The 25245-nt window shown below is 41.9% G+C and overlaps 1 protein-coding gene across 1 annotated transcript in view; it reads left to right on the forward strand.

Annotated features, from left to right (window-relative positions):
- Positions 1 to 24786, forward strand: part of LOC123755061 (luciferin sulfotransferase) — a 61518-nt gene extending 36732 nt beyond the window's left edge. Inside the window, exons 5-8 of the mRNA XM_045737524.2 lie at positions 6611 to 6731; positions 10601 to 10695; positions 10936 to 11124; positions 22405 to 24786. Of these exons, the coding sequence (XP_045593480.1) occupies positions 6611 to 6731; positions 10601 to 10695; positions 10936 to 11124; positions 22405 to 22515 (516 nt within the window). The 3' untranslated portion in view covers positions 22516 to 24786. The remainder of the gene's footprint in view (positions 1 to 6610; positions 6732 to 10600; positions 10696 to 10935; positions 11125 to 22404) is intronic.
- The last annotated feature ends 459 nt before the right edge of the window (positions 24787 to 25245 follow it).

The raw sequence follows: 25245 nt of genomic DNA on the forward strand, positions 1-25245 counted from the left end.
ATGGACAGAGTGACGTTAAGAAATCTAAAAGATAACTATAATGTGATGGATTGGGATCAAGGGGATGAGATTAGGGTGCATATGAGTGTTAAAAGCGTAAATTGTGTTTGAAACTGTGATTGACATAGAGTGTTATGTGACTACCTCACAGATGACTAGGGGAGGAGCGTTGAACTAACTAATTAGTGCATGTATATTGGTGGAAGGAGTAAGTGCACCTGTGGAGTATTGTTTTCCTCTTAACAAGAGGAACATTGAACAGTGTATTTTTACTGGGAAGCGCAACTTACGCGCACAAGGGTGGATAACATGAGCAAGTATAATCTGAGATCATATTAAAAAATTGTACTTGAATGTTAAATTGTTGCGTATAGTGAGGGAAAAGGATTACCTTGACTAGTATGTGGAAGAGTAAAAGGATTCGATGGTCTTGATTACCTAGTTTGATTCTTGACTGGACCTGATGAGTGGAAAGGCTAAAAGTAAATACAGGAATGAAGCAGAGTACTGACATGATGAGTGTATAATGTTTTAAACTGTACTGTGATATTGAAGAAATACTTGATGGGTTACTAAACTTGATAAGATACTATGGAAAAGCAAATATGACTGGAGAAAAGACTCTAGATAGAATTTGATCCGAATGGATCTATACAAAAATATGTGATTTTTCTATTCGCTAAATAGTGAATTAACATGAGTCTCTCATGATGTTACGGAGTTGTAAGACCTAACGCGCAGTGATGAGGCGGGTGGGGTATCAGGCTTTTTTGTACGCATATGTTATATCAGTGGATAGTATCTTGTTTACCCTAATACTCCTAACACGTGATGTAATACACTCTAATAGTCTGTCATATATTTTTTATTAACTTAAGCTACACATTGTGATAAACTGATAGCGTGTGATAAGAATGAAAGTCTCCTGTCTCTGTCCACTTCAGTGATTTGAGAATAAAGGCCAATTTACTTTAACTCTGATTAACCCTCCTAGGGCTTGGAGGCAGTATCTCTCACATACACTCACTCACCGTGTCAGTTGACAATCGGATGAGGTGATTATGGGAAGCGTGTGTGTGGTCACCTATTTGTGCTTGCAGGGTCGAGCATTGACTCTTGGATCCCGCCTTTCTAGCCATCGATTGTGTAGAGCAATGACTCCTGTCCCATTTCCCTATCATAACTAGTTTTAACATTTGAAATAGAGTTTACTTCTACAACCTGTTAGTTAAGTATGTGTGTGTGTGTGTACCAACCGTGTTAAATAATTCATCCATCCTGTTTAGCCTGTCAATTCCCCTGAACATCGCATCAGGCTTGGATACCCGTGTGTATGGGAAATAGGCTTACAGGTTCCGGAAGATGAGAGGAAATGTCAGCACTGTAGAGAAATGCCCGACAAACTACTGGAACATTATCTAACACAGTGCACAATTACAAACCATTAAGATTTCAACTTAGATTCAACAGAGTAGAAAAAGTTGTTAAACACATATGGCAAAATCTTACTGAAGTGATCATTCGAGTCATAAATACTCATACTCCACCCGGGTAAAACGGAAACAAGCAACACTTAGTGGATCAGCCAGGGTAAAATTAATAATTCTAACACAAATCTTCTCAATATTTCTAATGTTTTCTTCACTGTAGAGGGTAATTGAAAAATTAACTCTACAAAATTAATTTTTTTTATTTTTTTTTTATTTTTTTATTTTATTACCCTCTTCACTGTAGAGGGTAATTGAAAAATTAACTCTACAAAATTAATTTTTTAAACTTTTATTTTTGGTCTGACGCCTAAAAGCATTTCGTATGGCTTCTAACATTTTCAAAGACAGGTTTTCACATAACATACATCATGCTTATATTTGTTTTGGGTGAGGTGATATGATACAAATGTGTTGGGTGGGGTGAGTATAAATTGGGTATGAAAACATAAGAATGGAAGTAACTACAGAAGGCATATTGGCCCATACTTTCTCTTGCTGCTTCTTTGTTGGTTCGGGGTCTTGAAATGGGTAGAATATAGTTGTGCATTAATTGGCTGTTGATTGACGGTGATGACTTTTTGATATGTAGTGCCTCGCTGATGTCGAGTCTCCTGTTCTCGCTGGAGACGATATATATATATATATATATATATATATATATATATATATATATATATATATATATATATATATATATATATAAATATATATATATATATGTCGTACCTAATAGCCAGAACGCACTTCTCAGCCTACTATGCAAGGCCCGATTTGCCTAATAAGCCAAGTTTTCATGAAATAATATATTTTCTCTAATTTTTTGCTTATGAAATGATAAAGCTACCCATTTCATTATGTATGAGGTCAATTTTTTTTATTGGAGTTAAAATTGACGTAAATATATGACCGAATGTAACCAACCCTACCTAACCTAACCTAACCTATCTTTATAGGTTAGGTTAGGTTAGGTAGCCGAAAAAGTAAGGTTAGGTTAGGTTAGGTAGGTTAGGTAGTCGAAAAACAATTAATTCATGAAAACTTCGATTATTAGGCAAATTGGGCCTTGCGTAGTAGGCTGAGAAGTGCGTTCTGGCTATTAGGTACGACATATATATATATATATATATATATATATATATATATATATATATATATATATATATATATGTCGTACCTAGTAGCCAGAACGCACTTCTCGGCCAACTATGCAAGGCCCAATTTGCCTAATAAGCCAAGTTTTCGTGAATTAATTGTTTTTCGACTACCTAACCGACCTAACCTAACCTAACCTAACTTTTTCTGCTACCTAACCTAACCTAACCTATAGAGAATGGTTAGGTAAGGTTAGGTGGCGTTGGTTAGGTTCGGTCATATATCTACGTTAATTTTAACTCCAATAAAAAAAATTGACATCATACATAATGAAATGGGTAGCTTTATCATTTCATAAGAAAAAAATTAGAGAAAATGTATTAATTCAGGAAAACTTGGCTTATTAGACAAATCAGGCATTGCATAGTAGGCTGAGAAGTGCGTTCTGGCTACTAGGTACGACATATATATATATATATATATATATATATATATATATATATATATATATATATATATATATATATATATATAAATATATATATATATATATATATATATATATATATATATATATATAAATATATATATATATATATATATATATATATATATATATATATATATATATATATATATATATATATATATATATATATATATATATATATATATGCGAACAAGCCTGAATGGTCCCCAGGACAATATGCAACTGAAAACTCACACCCCAGAAGTGACTCGAACCCATACTCCCAGGAGCAACGCAACTGGTATGTACAAGACGCCTTAATCCACTTGACCATCACGACCGGACATAATGAGGTGATAGCCGAGGCTATTTGAACCACCCCACCGCCGGCACTCAGATAGTAATCTTGGGCATAGCATTTTACCAAATCACCTCATTCTTTGGGGCACACGTGAGGAACACAAATGCGAACAAGCCTGAATGGTCCCCAGGACAATATGCAACTGAAAACTCACACCCCAGAAGTGACTCGAACCCATACTCCCAGGAGCAACGCAACTGGTATGTACAAGACGCCTTAATCCACTTGACCATCACGACCGGACATAATGAGGTGATAGCCGAGGCTATTTGAACCACCCCACCGCCGGCACTCGGATAGTAATCTTGGGCATAGCATTTTACCAAATCACCTCATTCTTTGGGGCACACGTGAGGAACACAAATACGAACAAGCCTGAATGGTCCCCAGGACAATATGCAACTGAAAACTCACACCCCAGAAGTGACTCGAACCCATACTCCCAGGAGCAACGCAACTGGTATGTACACGACGCCTTAATCCACTTGACCATCACGACCGGACATAATGAGGTGATAGCCGAGGCTATTTGAACCACCCCACCGCCGGCACTCGGATAGTAATCTTGGGCATAGCATTTTACCAAATCACCTCATTCTTTGGGGCACACGTGAGGAACACAAATGCGAACAAGCCTGAATGGTCCCCAGGACAATATGCAACTGAAAACTCACACCCCAGAAGTGACTCGAACCCATACTCCCAGGAGCAACGCAACTGGTATGTACAAGACGCCTTAATCCACTTGACCATCACGACCGGACAAAATGAGGTGATAGCCGAGGCTATTTGAACCACCCCACCGCCGGCACTCGGATAGTAATCTTGGGCATAGCATTTTAATAAATCACCTCATTCTTTGGGGCACACGTGAGGAACACAAATGCAAACAAGCCTGAATGGTCCCCAGGACAATATGCAACTGAAAACTCACACCCCAGAAGTGACTCGAACCCATACTCCCAGGAGCAACGCAACTGGTATGTACAAGACGCCTTAATCCACTTGACCATCACGACCGGACATAATGAGGTGATAGCCGAGGCTATTTGAACCACCCCACTGCCGGCACTCGGATAGTAATCTTGGGCATAGCATTTTACCAAATCACCTCATTCTTTGGGGCACACGTGAGGAACACAAATGCGAACAAGCCTGAATGGTCCCCAGGACAATATGCAACTGAAAACTCACACCCCAGAAGTGACTCGAACCCATACTCCCAGGAGCAACGCAACTGGTATGTACAAGACGCCTTAATCCACTTGACCATCATGACCGGACATAATGAGGTGATAGCCGAGGCTATTTGAACCACCCCACCGCCGGCACTCGGATAGTAATCTTGGGCATAGCATTTTACCAAATCACCTCTTTCTTTGGGGCACACGTAAGGAACACAAATGCGAACAAGCCTGAATGGTCCCCAGGACAATATGCAACTGAAAACTCACACCCCAGAAGTGACTCGAACCCATACTCCCAGGAGCAACGCAACTGGTATGTACAAGACGCCTTAATCCACTTGACCATCACGACCGGACATAATGAGGTGATAGCCGAGGCTATTTGAACCACCCCACCGCCGGCACTCGGATAGTAATCTTGGGCATAGCATTTTACCAAATTACCTCATTCTTTGGGGCACACGTGAGGAACACAAATGCGAACAAGCCTGAATGGTCCCCAGGACAATATGCAACTGAAAACTCACACCCCAGAAGTGACAGCTGATGCAGGCACTGATGGTGTGATGATAAGCTGGTGCAGGCACGGATGGTGTGATGTGGCAGCTGATGCAGTCCCTGATGGTGTGATGTGACAGCTGATGCAGGCACTGATGGTGTGATGTGGCAGCTGATGCAGTCCCTGATGGTGTGATGTGACAGCTGGTGCAGGCACTGATGGTGTGATGTGGCAGCTGGTGCAGGCACTGATGGTGTGATGTGGCAGCTGGTGCAGACACTGATGGTGTGATGTGTCAGGTGGTGCAGGCACTAGTGTGATGTGACAGCTGGTGCAGGCACTGATTGTGTAATGCATCAGGTGGTGCAGGCACTGATGGTGTAATGTGTCAGGTGGTGCAGGAACTGATGGTGTAATGTGTCAGGTGGTGCAGGCACTGATGGTGTAATGTGTCAGGTGGTGCAGGCACTGATAGTGTAATGTGTCAGGTGGTGCAGGCACTGATGGAGTAATGTGTCAGGTGGTGCAGGCACTGATAGTGTAATGTGTCAGGTGGTGCAGGCACTGATAGTGTAATGTGTCCGGTGGTGCAGGCACTGATAGTGTAATGTGTCAGGTGGTACAGGCACTGATGGTGTAATGTGTCAGGTGGTGCAGGAACTGATGGTGTAATGTGTCAGGTGGTGCAGGCACTGATGGTGTAATGTGTCAGGTGGTGCAGGAACTGATGGTGTAATGTGTCAGGTGGTGCAGGCACTGATGGTGTAATGTGTCAGGTGGTGCAGGAACTGATGGTGTAATGTGTCAGGTGGTGCAGGCACTGATGGTGTAATGTGTCAGGTGGTGCAGGCACTGATAGTGTAATGTGTCAGGTGGTGCAGGCACTGATGGAGTAATGTGTCAGGTGGTGCAGGCACTGATAGTGTAATGTGTCAGGTGGTGCAGGCACTGACGGTGTAATGTATCAGGTGGTGCAGGAACTGATTGTGTAATGTGTCAGGTGGTGCAGTCACTGATGGTGTAATGTGTCAGGTGGTGCAGGCACTGACGGTGTAATGTATCAGGTGGTGCAGGAACTGATTGTGTAATGTGTCAGGTGGTGCAGGCACTGATTGTGTAATGTGTCAGGTGGTGCAGGCACTGATTGTGTAATGTGTCAGGTGGTGCAGGCACTGATTGTGTAATGTATCAGGTGGTGCAGGAACTGATTGTGTAATGTGTCAGGTGGTGCAGGCACTGATGGTGTAATGTATCAGGTGGTGCAGGAACTGATTGTGTAATGTGTCAGGTGGTGCAGGCACTGATGGTGTAATGTGTCAGGTGGTGCAGGCACTGATGGTGTAATGTGTCAGGTGGTGCAGGCACAGATTGTGTAATGTGTCAGGTGGTGCAGGCACTGATTGTGTAATGTGTCAGGTGGTGCAGGCACTGATTGTGTAATGTGTCAGGTGGTGCAGGGACTGATGGTGTAGAAGTTGGAGAGGGTTCTGAGTGTGTAATGTTCTTCTGCAGATTGTGTACGTGTGCCGGGATCCACGTGATGCCTGTGTCTCCTTTTATTTCCACTCCGTCAGGCATCAAGGTTTCCATGGAACAATCAACCAGTTTGTCGACATATTTCTCGACGATAAAAGTAAGAAGTCGCCTGTTATTGCTATTATATGAGTCTTATAGGGTTTTATTTAATCTGTGATATGAAATGTATTACAGCTCTCCTGCATTCATATTAAATATGTTGTATATGGTTGACTTCTTGGCATAAAATTTAGTAACAATTGTTTTTTGGTTATCGTGTTACTTTTTTTTTCTGGGGTTTAATCTCTGTTGTAACCCAAATAATGCTCTTATGTTAGAATCACAAATTATAAATTATGTATATATATATATATATATATATATATATATATATATATATATATATATATATATATATATATATATATATATATATATATATATATATATATATATATATATATTCGAGTTTTTTATACCTACATTTGGGGGAGGTGACATGTTACAATAGTTTTGGATGAGGTGAAAATAAACTTTTAACACAAGACAGGACACGAAACAATGGGTATTAAAGATAGGTCTCTGCAGAAGGCCTATTTTTATTGGCCCATATTTCTTGATGCTTCTATATTGGAGCGGAGTCTTGAAGTGGGTTGAATATTGTTGTGCATTAATTGGCTATTGATTGCTGGTGTTGACTTCTTGATGTGTAGTGCCTCGCAGACGTCGAGCCGCCTGCTATCGCTGTATCTATCGATGATTTCTGTGTTTTTGCTAAGATTTCTCTGGTGATGGTTTGGTTGTGGGAAGAGATTATATGTTCCTTAATGGAGCCCTGTTGCTTATGCATCGTTAAACGCCTGGAAAGTGATGTTGTTGTCTTGCCTATGTACTGAGTTTTTTGAGGCTTACAATCCCCAAGAGGGCATTTGAAGGCATAGACGACGTTGGTCTCTTTTAAAACGTTCTGCTTTGTGTCAGGAGAGTTTCTCATGAGTAGGCTGGCCGTTTTTTTGGTTTTATAGTAAATTGTCAGTTGTATCTTCTGATTTTTGTCTGTAGGGATAACGTTTCTACTAACAATATCTTTCAGGACCCTTTCTTCCTTTTTATGAGCTGTGGAAAAGAAGCTCCTGTAAAATAGTCTAATAGGGGGTACAGGTGTTGTGTTAGATGTCTCTTCAGAGGATGCGTGGCGTTTCACCTTCCTTCTTATGATGTCTTCAACGAAACCATTAGAGAAGCCGTTGTTGACTAGGACCTGCCTTACCCTACAGAGTTCTTCATCGACTTGCTTCCATCCTGAGCTGTGGCTGAGAGCACGGTCGACATAAGCATTAACGACACTCCTCTTGTACCTGTCTGGGCAGTCGCTGTTGGCATTGAATCACATTTCTATGTTTGTTTCCTTAGTGTAGACTGCAGTGTGGAAACCTCCGCTCCTTTCTATGACTGTTACATCTAGAAAGGGCAGCTTCCCATCCTTCTCCATCTCGTAAGTGAAACGCAACACAGAATTCCACTCAGATGCCTCCTTCAGCTTCTGCAGATGTCTGACATCAGGTACCTGTGTAAAAATGTCGTCAACATATCTGCAGTATATGGCCGGTTTCAAGTTCATGTCGACTGAGACCTTTTGTTCGATGGTACCCATGTAGAAGTTCGCAAACAGGACACCTAGGGAAGAACCCATGGCGACCCCATCTACTTGCTTATACATGTGCCCATCCGGGCTCAAGAAGGGTTCCTCTTAAGTACAAGCTTGGAGTAGTTTCCTTAGAATGTTTTCTTGTATGTCAAGAGGAGTACAGGCCGGATCATGATACACTCTGTCCGCTATCATCCCGATTGTTTCATCCACAGGTACGTTAGTGAACAGTGATTCTACGTCCAACGAGGCTCTTATCCCTGTGGCCTGTGTTCCCCTCAGTAAGTCAACAAATTCCTTTGGAGACTTCAGGCTGAAGGTGCAAGGGACATAAGGAGTCAGCAAGCCGTTGAGTTGCTTCGTCAGTCTGTACGTGGGTGTGGGTATCTGGCTAATGATTGGCCAAAGTGGGTTTCCAGGCTTATGTGTCTTGATATTTCCATACGCGTACCCAGGCTTATATTCCCCAATAATCTTTGGCAGGTGGAGTCCGGATTTCTTGGCGTTCACAGTTTCGATCAATTTGTTGACCTTTGCCTTCAGTTCGGCTATAGTGTCCTTCGTTACCCTTTGGAGACCCATTCGGTGTGAGATGCGTGCCAGTTGATGACATTGGGGTTGCTAATAGGAAGTCACCTGCATGTAGAGCATCTAGGATTTCCTTCACCAGGTTGTCAGATGCCACTGAAAAGGACAGAAACGCTGGAACAGCAATTTGAGTTGGTGTGCGAATGCCGAGGGCCCCAAGTCTGACAGGAAGAGAGGCCTGTTTCTACTGTGAATCGATGGTCTGGTTGTGTGAGGATATTATATGCTCCTTGTCGGAGCCCTGTTGTATATTCATTGTTAGTCGCCTAGAAAGAGACATTGTCTTGCCTATATACTGAGATCTTCGAGGCTGACAGTCCCCAAGTGGGCATGTGAAGGTATAGATGACGTTGGTTTCTTTCAAGGCGTTCTGTTTGGTGTCTGGAGAGTTCTTCATGAACTCTCATGTTCCTCATGAATTCAGTGCCATGTCTCGATTTGTTATTAACCTTATTGATCCTAAATATGACAATGTACATTCCCTCAACAAGTGATATTTTGTTATTTCAATAGTCAGTGAGAGGCCTAGGTAGATGGCGAGAAATATGGCCTAGACAGGAGAGAGGAGACAGCGGATGTGTGGACAGTGCGGGAGGAATCTGGGGAAGAGCATGTAAGGAAAGTGAGGGAGAAGATTGGAGGAAAGAGTGTGCATGCAGGGGGGAAAGGAGATGTGGGAAGGAGCAGAAAGTGATTTAGTAAGGGCAAGTGTGGAAGGAGAGGAACAAAATCCCATTGATCACAGAGCTCATGCAACAAAGATTTGACTTAAATAGGACTCTAAATTCCTTTAGTAAGACATATATTTGTGACACGAGATTCCTAATGATTCAAAATATACTGACGGGGTTTTCCTGTTTTCTCCGCTGGCTAGTTGTTTAATTTTTTCCTGTAGACCTGTAAAACCATTTAGCAGTACCCATTCTTAAGATGTATTTCCTAACAACCAAGTTGATATTTCAGGTAAGGTTGGAGTGCTTCAAAAAAAGACCTGACTTAGTTTATTGGATGGGTATTACCCTAGTAGACAAATGAACAGTAGACCCGAGGCCAAGTTTGAGATTTCAATGAGTGCAAAAATTGCTTTAAAATATGCCTTGAACATTTCTTCTATTTGCAATAGAGATTAATAATGTCTTCTTTTTGTACGTTTCATTGTTAGTGTCCATTTAACTTTTACATTGTTAAATAACCTTACTTTCGACCTATCATTCTAATAACCAAATTTGTTCACTATCTCCCAAATGATCCACTATCTGTCATCCAGAGATGGCAGTCGCACATTATCTAGAATGCTAAGAAATAGTATGATTGCCTGTCATCGTGAAAGACATTAATAAATCTGAAATCACTCGTGAATGTTTTTATATTTTTTGGGGGGTATGTTCTATTTCAATCACGAACATCTACTTGTTGTGAGCACAGTTGGCACTGTATTGGTTGGGAATATCTCCGACCATGATTTAAATTAAAATATTTTTATTTAATTTCACATCATTATGAGTTTCGTTTTGCATATGTACGTAACATATCTAATCTGACGTTCAAACACCACTTCTAAGAAAATAATGTTTAGCAGAAAACAAATTACTGTGAAACATTCGCACTCACACATGTAAATAATAAACAAGACTTTAATTTAACGTTTAGGTAAAAAAAAAGATGCCGAGTATTTAATGAGAGGAAGGTAGTGAAACAGGAATGTTGTGATATGTTCTGGTGACTCACTGCTAACTCTTTCCTGGCCGCAGTGTATTACTCTCCCTACTGGCGTCACGTCCTTAACTTTTGGAAGATGAGACACGAAGAACATATTCTGTTCCTCCGCTACGAAGACATGAAAAAGGTAACGATACCCTGTTCTTATAATTAAACACAATATCTACGATTTACTTTTATAACTTTCTCCTCTCCAAATTTCCTAGCATCTCGTTCACAATATGTACAGGTATTTCAAAACTATGAGTTTTTACAAAAAGAATTATTGTCTTAATTTTACATTCTGAATATATTACTATGTTGTAAGCATCCAGGGAGTAATGTACAATGTTTTACTTCATGATTTTGCAATGACTGTCATGGCCAGGATCTGGCAGCCATTGTGAGGCAAGTGGCGAATTTCCTGGGGAAGGAGGTGGACGAGGAGCAGGTGGCCTGGCTGACGAATCACTGCTCCTTCTCAGAGATGAAAAACAACCCGGCAACCAACAATGCCACCTACCTCACTCCACCCACAGAAGAATCCAAAAAAATAAAGTTCATGCGGAACGGCAAGGTAACTATTGTTGAGGAGTACAGTCTTGACACTGAGCTAGCTGATCTTGACACTGAGCTAGCTGATCTTGACACTGAGCAAGCTAATCTTGACACTGAGCTGGTTTATCATGAAACTCAGCTATTTGATCTTCACACTGAGCTCGCTGATCTTGACACTGATCTAGCTGATCTTGACACTGAGCAAGCTGATCTTGACACTGAGCAAGCTAATCTTGACACTGAGCTAGCTGATCTTGACACTGAGCAAGCTGATCTTGACACTGAGCGGGCTAAAAAAAATCATGAAACTGAGCTATCTGATCTTGACGCTGAGCTAGTTCATCCTGACAATGAGTTGATCCTTACACTGAGTTAGCTGATCTTGACACTGAGATAGCTGATCTTGACATTGAGATAGCTGATCATGACATTGAGTTAGCTGATCTTGACACAGAGATCGCTGATCTTGACACTGAGCTAGCTGATCTTGACACTGAGATAGCTGATCTTGACACAGAGATAGCTGATCTTGACACTGAGCTAGCTGATCTTGACACTGAGCTAGTTGATCTTGACACTGAGCTACCTGAAATTGACACTGAGCTACCTGAAATTGACACTGAGCTAGTTGATCTTAAGAAATAAGAACATAATGTAACTGCAGAAGGCCCATTGGCCCATGCCAGGCAGCTCCTATTTATAACCACCCAATCCCACTTATATACGTGTCCAACCCACATTGCCGGGTCAAACTTTCCACAGCCCTTAGACCCTACCTGGTGACAGAGCACCAGGTAGCTGGTCCATTCCTGCCCCTCTACCGTTATTCCTTCTGTTTACATCACATAAATCTTTGTCGTACGGCAGCTTAATATTGCAAGTGGTGGCCAGGTCACCCCTGGACCCCCACCCCAGTACCTAACGCTCAGCCACACACCCCACCACTCTTGGAAGTTAAGGCGGCGACATACGTGTGAAATAAGCAATGGAAGGCCTAATTTTTGGCATAAATATTCTTTTGATGGCGGACTGCTAAGTCAGGTTGAACGCCCCCTCAGACTCTCACAGTGTAAACATATGCTCATGTTCAGTCTTCTGGGCTCCTTAGCTTCCCCTGAGTCCCTTCATACCCTTCCCCACGCCCCAAGGGTTATGCAGTTGGTGCGAAAAGTGGCTAAATACTCACCCAACTGTGGGAAAACACTTCATTAATGAAGAATCGCCTGACATATCCTGCATCGACCACAACATTCTTGACATTGAGCTGACTAAATCATGAAACTGATCTATCTGATCTTGACACTGAGCTAGCTGATCTTGACACTGAGCTGAACCTCACACTGAGTTAGCTGATCTTGACACTGCCAGTCGATTTTGACACAGAGTTAGCTCATCATGACACTGAGTAAGCTGGTCATGACTCTGATTTTGCTGATCGTGACACTGAGCTTGCTGACCATGACACTGAGCTAACTGATCATGACACTGAGCTAGCTGATCTTGACACTGAGCTAGCTGATCTTGACACTGAGCTGAACCTCACACTGAGTTAGCTGATCTTGAGACTGCCAGTCGATTTTGACACAGAGTTAGTTCATCATGACCCTGAGTAAGCTGGTCATGAACCTGATTTTGCTTATCATGACACTGAGTAAGCTGATCCTCCCACTGTTTTAGCGGATCTTGACACTGTGCCAGTCGATCTTGACACATAATTAGCTTATCATGACACTGAGCTAGCTGATCTTGACACTGAGCTAGCTGATCTTGACACTGAGCTCGCTGATCTTGACACAGACCTAGCTGATCTTGACACTGAGCAAGCTAATCTTGACACTGAGCTGGCTAATCATGAAAATCAGCTATTTGATCTTGACACTGAGCTCGCTGATCTTGACACTGAGCTCGCTGATCTTGACACTGAGCTAGCTGATCTTGACACTGAGCTAGCTGATCTTGACACTGAGCGGGCTAAAAAAAAATCATGAAACTGAGCTATCTGATCTTGACGCTGAGCTAGTTCATCCTGACAATGAGTTGATCCTTACACTGAGTTAGCTGATCTTGACACTGTGCCAGCTGATCTTGACACTGAGTTAGCTGATCATGACACTGAGCTAGCTGATCATGACCCTGATTTTGCTGATCTTGGCATTGAGCGTGCTGATCTTGGCACTGAATTAGCTGATCACGACACTTAATTAGCTGATCTTGACACTGACCTAACTGAATTTTACACTGAGTTGGCTGACCTTGACACTGAGCTAGCTGATCTTGACACTGTGTTAGCAGATCTTGATACTGAGCTAATTGATCATGGCACTAAGCTAGCTGATCTTAACACTGAGCTTGCTTATCTTGACACTGAGCTAGCTGATCTTGACACTAAGCTAGTTGATCTTGACACTGAGCTGGTTGATCATTTCACTAAGGTAGCTGATCTTGACACTGAGCTTGCTGATCGTGACACTGAGTTAGCTGATCTTGACACTGAACCAGCTGATCATGACTGATTTTGCTTATCTTGTAACTGAGCTAGCTGATCTTGACACTGAGCTAGCTGATCTTGACACGTAGTTAGCTGATCATGACAATGAGCTAGCCCATCCTGACACTTAGTTTGCTGATAATTACACTGAGCTAGCTCATTATGACAATGAGCTAGCTGATCTTGACACTGAACTCGCTGATCTTGGCACTGAATTAGTTGATCATGACATTGAGTTAGCTGATCTTGACACAGAGATCGCTGATCTTGACACTGAGCTAGCTGATCTTGACACTGAGATAGCTGATCTTGACACAGAGATAGCTGATCTTGACACTGAGCTAGCTGATCTTGACACTGAGCTAGTTGATCTTGACACTGAGCTACCTGAAATTGACACTGAGCTACCTGAAATTGACACTGAGCTAGTTGATCTTAAGAAATAAGAACATAATGTAACTGCAGAAGGCCCATTGGCCCATGCCAGGCAGCTCCTATTTATAACCACCCAATCCCACTTATATACGTGTCCAACCCACATTGCCGGGTCAAACTTTCCACAGCCCTTAGACCCTACCTGGTGACAGAGCACCAGGTAGCTGGTCCATTCCTGCCCCTCTACCGTTATTCCTTCTGTTTACATCACATAAATCTTTGTCGTACGGCAGCATAATATTGCAAGTGGTGGCCAGGTCACCCCTGGACCCCCACCCCAGTACCCAACGCTCAGCCACACACCCCACCACTCTTGGAAGTTAAGGCGGCGACATACGTGAGAAATAAGCAATGGAAGGCCTAATTTTTGGCATAAATATACTTTTGATGGCGGACTGCTAAGTCAGGTTGAACGCCCCCTCAGACTCTCACAGTGTAAACATATGCTCATGTTCAGTCTTCTGGGCCCCTTAGCTTCCCCTGAGTCCCCTCATACCCTTCCCCACGCCCCAAGGGTTATGCAGTTGGTGCGAAAAGTGGCTAAATACTCACCCAACTGTGGCAAAACACTTCATTAATGAAGAATCGCCTGACATATCCTGCATCGACCACAACATTCTTGACATTGAGCTGACTAAATCATGAAACTGATCTATCTGATCTTGACACTGAGCTAGCTGATCTTGACACTGAGCTAGCTGATCTTGACACTGAGTTAGCTGATCTTGACACTGCCAGTCGATTTTGACACAGAGTTAGCTGATCATGACACTGAGCTAGCTGGTCATGACCCTGATTTTGCTTATCTTGACACTGAGTTAGCTGATCCTCCCACTGTTTTAGTTGATCTTGACACTGTGCCAGCCGATCTTAACACATAATTAGCTGATCATGACACTGAGCTAGCTGTTCTTGACACTGAGCTAGCTGATCATGACACTGAGCTAGCTGATCTTGACACTGAGCTAGCTGATCATGACACTGAGCTTGCTGATCATGACACTGAGCTAGCTGATCATGACACTGAGCTAGCTGATCTTGACACTGAGCTTGCTGATCATGACACTGAGCTAGCTGATCATGACACTGAGCTAGCTGATCTTGACACTGAGCTAGCTGATCATGACACTGAGCTAGCTGATCTTCACACTGAGCCAGCTGATCTTGACACTGAGCTTGCTGATCATGACACTGAGCTAGCTGATCATGACACTGAGCTAGCTGATCTTGACACTGAGCTAGCTGATCATGACACTGAGCTAGCTGATCTTCACACTGAGCCAGCTGATCTTGACACTGAGTGTGGGAAAATCCTAGCAGTTTTTCATTCTTTTATTCTATTTTTTATTCAGATATTTACTTTAATTTATTTTTTCAGTTGACTTTAATATTATTATATTTTTCTTCTAAGTTAGTTCTTAGTTAGTTAGTGGACTGTATATATTTTAATTCACCTGCTAGAATTTTTCACACACATTTGAGGGGACAATTTGTAGCTTTGACCACTTGGAGGTGGCTCCTTCATAATCCACAAATTGCTTACCAAGTCTTTAATATATAAATTTTAAATCACACCACATATGGTGGTCTAATCTACTCTTATACTTAAAGTTAACCTATCTACAGTATAAAACACAAAAGGGCCTTATCTAATACTGTAGTTGTAGCCTGCAAAGGCTGTGTAATGGTAGCATCACATTGGGATGTGGCCCTGTGCCTCAGAGTGCCACGTAATGGCGACTATCTGGAGGCCTGCAAGGCTTGATGTACAGCAAGGTAACAAATTTCTATAATTATGTTGGGACCCAGCTGTCTGCTTCAGTAACTTCCCCTCACAATTTCCTGTTTAGGATGTTTAACATAACACTTTTACATTAGTAAAAGCACACCAACATATTAAGGCACAGGTATGACACGAATAAGAGGGAAGTATAATGTTGAGTACGTACTCGGTTGAGCTTTAAAGCTATCTCCATAACGGGCTACCTAACTAATATTACTTAAGTGCAAATATTAATAAAAGTTATAAGGCAGTCGGATACTCCAGTGTTCCAGTTGTGTGGTAAAGGTGTTGCTGTTGTAGCTCTCTTGGGATAGAGTAAGTCTATCGTGCGAGACTAGTATCACAATTCTCTCTGTGATACTCTGTAAAACAACAAAGCTCATGTTGTTTTGTTTACTAGTTCTGTGGTGAACGTGCCGACCCCTCGAGCCAATGTTTTGGTTCAACTTCTGATTTTCTTTAACAGTAACTAAGCCGTCAAGCTGCACTTTTGGAGTTGGAAATTATATTCAGTCCTAGTGAACATTTTTTTTATTAAGTTTAAACACTAGACTGTTTTTTAAAAAGAGATGAGAAATATAAATATACGTCTTGTTGGATGACGTCACAGAATAACCCATTCTCCTTTTCTTTAATGGGTAACTTATGTTATTTTGAGTGTCAGATTTCCGACACTGAGCTTGCTGATCTTGACACTGAGTTAGCTGATCCTGACACTGAGCTAGCTGATCTTGACACTGAGCTAGTTGATCTTGACACTGACCTTGCTGATCTTGACACTGAGTTAGCTAATCCTGACACTGAGCTAGCTGATCCTGACACTGAGCTAGCTGATCTTGACACTGAGCTAGTTGATCTTGACACAGACCTTGCTGATCTTGACACTGAGGTAGCTGATCCTGACATTGAGCTAGTTGAACATGACACTGAGATAGCATCATGACTCTCATTTTGCTCATCTTGTCACTGAGCTAGCTGATCTTGACACTGAGCCAGCTGATCTTGACACTGAGCCAGCTGATCTTGACATTGAGCTAGCTGATCTAGACACTGATCTAACTGATCTTGACACGGAACACGCTGATCTTAACACTGAGCTATCTGATCTTGAAACTGAGCTATCTGACCTTGACAATGAGCTAGCTGATCTTGACACTGAGCTAGGTAATCTTGACACTGAGTTAGCTGATCCTCACACTGATTTAGCTGATCTTAACATTGTGCCAGCCGATCTTGACTCAGAGTTAGTTGATCATGACTCTGATTTTGCTGGTCTTGACACTGAGCTTGCTGATCTTAGAACTGAATTAGCTGATCATGACTCTGTATTAGCTGATCTTGACACCGAGCTAGCTAATCTTGACAATGAGCTAACTGAATTTGAAAATGTGCGGACTGATCATGACACTAAGCTAGCTGATCTTAACACTGAGCTTACTGATCAAGACACTAGGATAGCTGATCCTGATACTGAGTTAATTGAACACGACACTGAGATAGCATCATGATTCTCATTTTGCTGATCTTGTCAGTGAGCTAGCTGCTCTTGACACTGAGCTAGATGATCTTGACACTGAACTAGCTGGTCTTGACACTGGGCTAGCTGGTCTTGACACTGGGCAGTTAACTGAACTGAGTGTCATGTTCAGCGTACTGAGTGTCAAGATCGGCTGGCACAGAGTTAAAATCAGCTAGCTCAGTCACAGCATCAGCTAACTCACTGTGCTAGCTGATCATGACTATGATTTTGCTCTTTTTTCAGGGATATTCCTGCACGGGCTCTAAACCTCTGGCTGGCCCACTAAGTGTTGCTTGTTTCTGTTTTACTTGGGCGGAGTATGAGTATTTATTACTCGTATGGTCGCTTCAGTAAGATTTTGCCATATGTGTTTAACAACTGCTTCTGCTCTGTTGAATCTAAGTTGAAATATTAATGAGTTTGTAACTGTGCACTGTGTTAGATAATGTTCCAGTGGTCTGTCGGGCATTTCTCCTCAGTGTTGACATTTCCTCTCATCTTCCGGAACCTGTAAGCCTATTTCCCATGCACATGGGTATCCAAGCCTGATGCGATGTAAGTGCACTTCTGTTGCTCTACTGCTCCCTTTCATCAAACTAAGTGGTTCATAGTTGGTTGAATTCTTGTACCAACCCGGAGATCCTGATGTTGCAACTGCTGTGTTGTGGTCACTGTACATCTTTTGCATTGCTCTGTTTCTAATTACTTTCTTAATCTGTGATAGACTCTGTGGTATGTAAATGTCTACATTTCTTCTCTTAGTTGCAAATTTTTGCAGCTTCGTCTGCAATGTCATTTCCTATTATTCCCACATGACTTGGCACCCAGTTGATAAGTACCCGTTGGCCTTGTCGCTTTTGCATTAATGATATGACATATATATATATTACTGATAGTGTTTGCATTAATGATATGACATGTGTGGGTCAGATGTATGTTATCACACATGTGTTCTTGTTGCAAGGTTTCAATGGCGGTTCTCGAATCTGTATGTATGATAACATGTTGTCGGTGTTGAGCAAGAGCATGTTCCAAAGCCTTTTCATTTTGTTGATCTTGACACTGAGCTAGCTGATATTAACACTGAGTTAGCTGATCTTGACACTGACCTAGCTGATCTTGACACACTACTTCCGATCTTGACACTGAGAGGAGTGCCAATAGTTGTTTCGTACATCCTGGAGTGCTAATAGTTGTCCTGTACTTCCTGGAGTGCTAATAGTTGTCCCTTATTGCTTCTCTCCTGAATTAACCTGCCCTGGCTTTGCGCCCTGGTGAGGCCACTCCAGACCAGGCCGACACCAGAGCGCAACTCCATAGTCTCCTGAGACTGATGGATGCCTACTACTCCTACTACTTCCTGGAGTGCTAATAGTTGTCCCGTACATCCTAGAGTGTTAATAGTTGTCCCGTACCTCCTGGAGTGCTAATACTTGTCCCATACATCCTGGAGTGCTAATAGTTGTCCCGTACTTCCTGGAGTGCTAATAGTTGTCCCGTACCTCCTGGAGTGCTAATACTTGTCCCATACATGCTGGAGTACTAATAGTTGTCTCGTACTTCCTGGAGTGTTAATAGTTGTCTCGTACCTCCTGGAGTGTTAATAGTTGTCCCGTACCTCCTGGAGTGTTAATAGTTGTCCCGTACCTCCTAGAGGGCTAATAGTTGTCCCGTACCTCCTGGAGTGCTAATAGTTGTCCCGTACCTCCTGGAGTGCTAATAGTTGTCCCGTACCTCCTGGAGTGCAGATAGTTGTCTCCTAGCCTGAAGTGTATTTTTATATCCATCAGACCTTCTCCTGTATTATTTCAATTCTCCTGCAATATTTGGTAACATAGCGAGAAGATTATCCCAATAATATACTCGTTCCAATTTCATTAGCTTTCGTCTTAACCTGTCAGTTTATTCTGTCTGCTTGAGATCCAAAACTGATGTTGGATTTTCCGTGGGTCATAACTATAATTAGAAATTAGTAACTTGACAGATGATTTAAATGCAATTTTTATGGACTTAAGCAGATGTTAATATTAAAACAAACGATAGTTTATACTGTGGTAAACTCAATGTGCCCAATTCTGTCAAACAGCTATCTTTTAGCCACAAACAAACATGTCGGTTATCCTAAATGGAAAAGAAACTTGTCGCATATTTTTCTGGCTTTATTCTTCCACTTACGGTGTATCTTATTTTCTTGTGACTGTTATCATTTTGAGGATAGAAGGATGCGATGTACTAGAAGCATTCCTTTACAACAGTTTCCACCATTTACACTGCTGTGTAAATGGTATTCTTTTTATACAAACATATATTAATCTGATTCCATATTACTATCTTGAAAATATATAATTAATTTTTAATGACTTGGTAATAGTAGACGAGGTTATACCATAGCAGCAACTTTTTGTTTTGGGAAAAGTAGCCGCTAAGGTGCACAAAATATGCGGGTGGAATACAGCTTAGTCCCAAAGTTACCACTAAGGTGCACATCGTTTTAGGGTGAAATCGTGGTCGTAGTGAATTCATTTGCAGGAGATATATTAATAAGGAGTGTGTTATGTAATTAATATTGACAGGTTTTAGTTCTTGGACCCGCCTCTCAAGACTTATAGGCGCATTATTCGTTACTATTAACTCAGTTTTCATAAGATTTAAAACAGACTTATTTCAGACGTAATAAATGGGAAAAAGTCAAGTTCCGTCGCTTGTCCTCCGACTCAGTTTTATAATGTATTTACTTTATAATTAACTCGATTTTCTTGACGTTTAAATATATAGTTATTTTAGATGCATTAAATAAATGTGATCTAGTTACCGAGTCTCAGTTCAGTTGTCCTATGCTTCAGTTCACCTTTGTATTTAAAATGTAATGTATATGAAAAAGAAAACATATGATCAGTATTAAAATCTCAAAATTTTTATTTAATGTGCATGCATTATGAATGCAAGCACGCAACACAATATTCAAACAGCAGTGTCTCAGTTACGACCGTGGAGGTCTGTTTACAACAAACAATATGTTTACATCAAAGTAAATGAGTTTACGGTAGAGTCTGTTGTTGGCCTGCCGAGCTGTTGGTGGTTCGACGAATTATTTACGTTTTAAACTATGACTGAATATAGGAAACATAGAGAACGTGTAACAAGGTGTTTACTGATAATATTGGTACCTATATGCTTAAGTGTTGACAAAGATACAGAGTAAAACTACATGTAAGATGGATATGAAGATTATTGATAAGAAGCAAAGTAATAACTTTTTGCACATGATAAACTATTCCATGAGACGAAAATGATAACAGCGACCGACACCTAGTGGATAAACGACGGAGGGGTGTGGGAGAGCAGGGAGGGTGTGGCGGGGAGGGATGGGGGAGAGCGGGGAGGGTGTAAAGGGGGAGGGATTGGGTAGAGCAGGGAGGGTGTGGCGGGGAGGGATGGAGAGCAGGGAGGGTGTGAAGGAGAAGGGATGGGGTGGAGCAGGGAGGGTGTGAAGGGGGAGGGATGGGGTAGAGCAGGGAGGGTGTGAAGGGGGAGGGATGGGGTAGAGCAGGGAGGGTGTGAAGGAGAGGGATGGTGGAGAGCAGGGAGGGTGTGTAGGGGAAGGGATGGGGTAGAGCAGGGAGGGTGTGGCGGGGAGGGATGGAGAGCAGGGAGGGTGTGAAGGAGAAGGGATGGGGTGGAGCAGGGAGGGTGTGAAGGGGGAGGGATGGGGAAGAGCAGGGAGGGTGTGAAGGGGGAGGGATGGGGTAGAGCAGGGAGGGTGTGAAGGGGGAGGGATGGGGTAGAGCAGGGAGGGTGTGAAGGGGAGGGATGGGAGAGAGCGGGGAGGGTGTGAAGGGGGAGGGATGGGGTTGAGCAGGGAGGGTTTGAAGGGGAGGGATGGGAGAGAGCAAGGAGAGGTGTGAAGGGGAGGGATGTGCGAGAGCAGGGATGGTGTGACTGGGAGGGATATGGGAGAGCAGGAAGGATGTGAAGGGAAGTGATGTGGAAGAGCCATCAAAAAACTATCAATTTAAAGTGTCCTCTTCTAACCTACCAGAAGACCGAAAGCAGAAACGGGACAGTACGTCACTTTTGCGAGAATCCTCTCTTTTCCAGTACGACAGATTTTGGCCTTAGGTAACGCATACGAATGAGAAGCAACGTTCTTTGTAGGAAGACTGGTTGGAAAGTAACGAAGTTAAAAGTTCTAACTAAGGCGGGGAATTGAGCTAGAACTAAAGAACTTCCTTGGTCCGTTTCACTACATCTGAAATACGTCTGTTTTAAATATGGTTTAAACTATGTTATATTAACGAAAATACAAGAAAGAACTGATGCTGAGGAAAAAGAGCCGCAATATGACACTTGCTTTATCTGGTTTCTACGTCTGAAAACGTCTGTTTTATATCTCATGAATTTTGTTTAAAAGTAACGAAATACAGCTATAAACTCCTAGAGGCGGGTCCAAGACCTAACACCTAAAATTAATAATTACATAACGCACTTCTAATTAATATATCTCCTGAAAATGAACTCACTTCAGCCATGATATCACCTTAAGTGTGCACCTTAGTGGGAACATTGGGACTAAGTTAAATTCCACCCTTATGTAGTATACACCTTAGTGGGATTTTTTCCAAAAACAAAAAAATGCTGCTGAGGTGTATTTGCTAAGCACGTTATCGTGATAATTAATCATAGTTCCTTGTGCGCAGAGAAAGTATTTTTCGTAGAGTCAATAATTATTTTATAAATAAGTGTTCAGTGGTCAATGTATATACTACAAATATAAGGAACAGTAAAGGAATATTCTGCTCTAATGCCCTTGTTAACCAGGTTCTTATATAAATTTTTAATTTATGGAACGTTTTCTGTGAGCAAAATTAAGTTTATATCGTGATTTTTATTTTATTCTTTTATACTGTGCTTGTGGTCATTTGTGATTTCGTGAGTGAAAATCTCATTCGTTCGTGTCACCACGTATATGAACCGGAGAATGGAAAGTTATTTTCTGTTGAAATTTTTCCTTATGTTCACTTCCAAAATAATATTGTATTTATTGTTCTTTATTTTACATAAATAAATCCAACAGGTAGGAGACTGGAGGAACCACTTGAACAAGGAGCAGCTGAAGGCCTTCAAGACGTGGACACTGCAGTTCCTTGAGGGATCCGACTTCCCATACTATCAAGACTATGATTAAGTTTCGATGTTTCAGTACAAGCCCTGCTGGGTCAATACTGGCCATGCAGGGTCAATGACTGATTTTCTACTGGATCAATATCTGACTACTTTGTTTAACTACTAATGAATCTTTTGCACAAAGAAATCACATTAATGTGATGTATCAATGAGAACATCCGTAGGAGTCATGGGGGGTGATTCGAACCTATGCTAAGGGTTCTCCCAAGCAAATGCTCTAGACCACTACACCATGAATGTGGTGAAGTGGTCTAGAGCGTTTACTTGGGATTACTGAGAGCATAGTTTTGCATCCTCCTCATGGCTCCTACTGATGTCCTCGTGCATACAGCAGTTTAATGTGATTTATTTATGTATGAGAAGAGATACGTAGGAGGTAGAACTCTTAGACTACAAGCCATAGGGCCTGTTGGCAATGTGTGAAACCCTGGACTGGCTTCAAGGCAAGCCTCATGAACTTTATAAGATACAATTGAATCCCAGGAGCCAGATTCACGAAAGCACTTACGCAAGCACTTACGAACGTGTACATCTTTCCTCAATCTTTGACGGCTTTGTTTACATTTATTAAACAGTTTACAAGCATGAAAAGTTGCCTTTCAACTGTTGTTATTGTTATAAACAGCCTCCTGGTGCTTCGGAGCTCATTAACTGTTTAATAATTGTAAACAAAGCCGCCAAAGATTGAGAAAAGCTGTACAGGTTCGTAAGTGCTTTCGTGGATCTGGCCCCTGGATGCAATGCTTTTACCATGTCGAGGTGTAGCGGTCAAGGGCGTGGGATTGGGAGTACTCAAAGCATAGGTTCGAATCCTCCTCATGGCTCCTACTGACTTTACCACTGAATCTTTGTTGTATCAAGAATTACCCGTATACAGACCCTGTACCTAGCCCGTGATCTTCACTAGGTGGAGGAATTCACTGCTGCGCTGGTAAATACCCTTCCTGTACCACCCTGCGATAGCGCAAGTGAGAGGTGGTCATATCTCAGGGGCACTATTTTCAACACTGCCATGTCCACCTTCGGTAAGAGGCAGAACAAGTCAGCAGATTGGTTCGAGGCCAGTGCAGAGGAACTGTTACCCCTCGTAGAGGAAATGAGACGAGCTCTATCATCCTACAAGAACCTGCCCCAAGAAAGAAACCTACAGGCCCTCCATACTGCCTGCAGTAGAGTTCAACAAACGGCGAGGCACTGTGTTAACGATTACTCGGTCCGACTCTGTTCCAGCATCCAGACTGCGGCCACTGTCGGCAACATAAGAGGCATGTACGAAGGGATCAAACAGGCAACAATCCCTACACAAAACAAAATATCAATAACTGGCACTTTCCATAATCATTAACTAGCCCCTTTCTTGATTAATGCCTATCTTCTTGAGGTTATCTTGAGATGATTTCGGGGCTTTTTAGTGTCCCCGCGGCCCGGGCCTCGACCAGGCCTCCACCCACAGGAAGCAGCCTGTGACAGCTGACTAACACCCAGGTACCGATTTTACTGCTAGGTAACAGGGGCATAGGGTGAAAGAAACTCTGCCCATTGTTTCTCGAAGGCGCCTGGGATCGAACCCAGGACCACAGGGTCACAAGTCCAGCGTACTGTCCGCTCGGCCGACCGGCTCCCATTGTTGCTAGCTCCCTAGCCCTTTGCTTTAATAATTAATAGCCGTTTGCTTGGTTATTGAATTGCATTTTGTTGGATCAGTAACTGGTCCTTTTCTGGACGAATAAAATAGTTCCCCCTTGGTCAATAAGTAGCCTTTTTTTGGATCAATAACTAACTATGCTTGATCAATAACTAGCCTTTGCTGCAAAAATGTTTAATCCTTTTCTGGATCAATAATTACCCCATTGTTGGAATAGTTGTTACGAATCAATAATACTTGATTCTGACATTTATCATAATAAAGCATTAATTTTCCTAAGTTCATTCCTCAGTTATTTGGAGATTGACGTTCTTGGCTTATTGCTTTCTCGAGTATTTTGTTTTGTTAAATGTAGCATGCTCTAGTGTGCTTGTATTGTATATATCATTAATGAGATTGTGGGGTTTATTAATGTAATTTGGGGACAGTGGCGTTTAGTGAGGTCGTGAGGGGAATGCCCATATATGGAGTCTCCACTGCTGCGCGCAATTCTATCAACTTTACGTCATATTAAACCCCTGTAATTATTACTTATTATTGAATGTATTACTGAATGGGGTGAGAATAGCTTGAGCTACCTCATCCCTTTGTGTGTATTTTACCTCAATAAACTTATTTCAATTTCAATTTCAATTTCAATTTCAATTGAATGTACATTTTTTAATTACACCTTATTAGAGTTAAATGTATATTCTTTTATTAATAATTATGTTTATAAGTATTGCTCTCGGCTAGTAGAGTATCTGAGAGTATTCTTGTGGGTCTTGGATGGTAATGTGTAGACGCCACCTGGACGGCGTCTGGGCAAGCCTGTCGCGTGGGTAGGGCTCACTAGGTCGGACATGTAACCAGGAGATACAGTCAAATTTTGCCTGTTTAGTTCAGTTAACATAGCTAATTTTCTGGTTAGACCATTATTTGCATTAACATTTATTCATGTTGGATTTAATCCCGTGATCAGTGCTTGTTAGTTGTTATTTCACCCCATTGATTGTCTTTATATATTTCTGGTGATTCTTGGCTACCTGTGTTTATTTTATATTTCTGTGTTTTGTTACCCCTTCATGAAGTATATTGATGTGTTTG

The sequence above is a fragment of the Procambarus clarkii genome, chromosome 28, assembly GCF_040958095.1.
Source record: "Procambarus clarkii isolate CNS0578487 chromosome 28, FALCON_Pclarkii_2.0, whole genome shotgun sequence".
In the NCBI taxonomy this organism is placed as follows: Eukaryota; Metazoa; Arthropoda; class Malacostraca; order Decapoda; family Cambaridae; genus Procambarus; species Procambarus clarkii.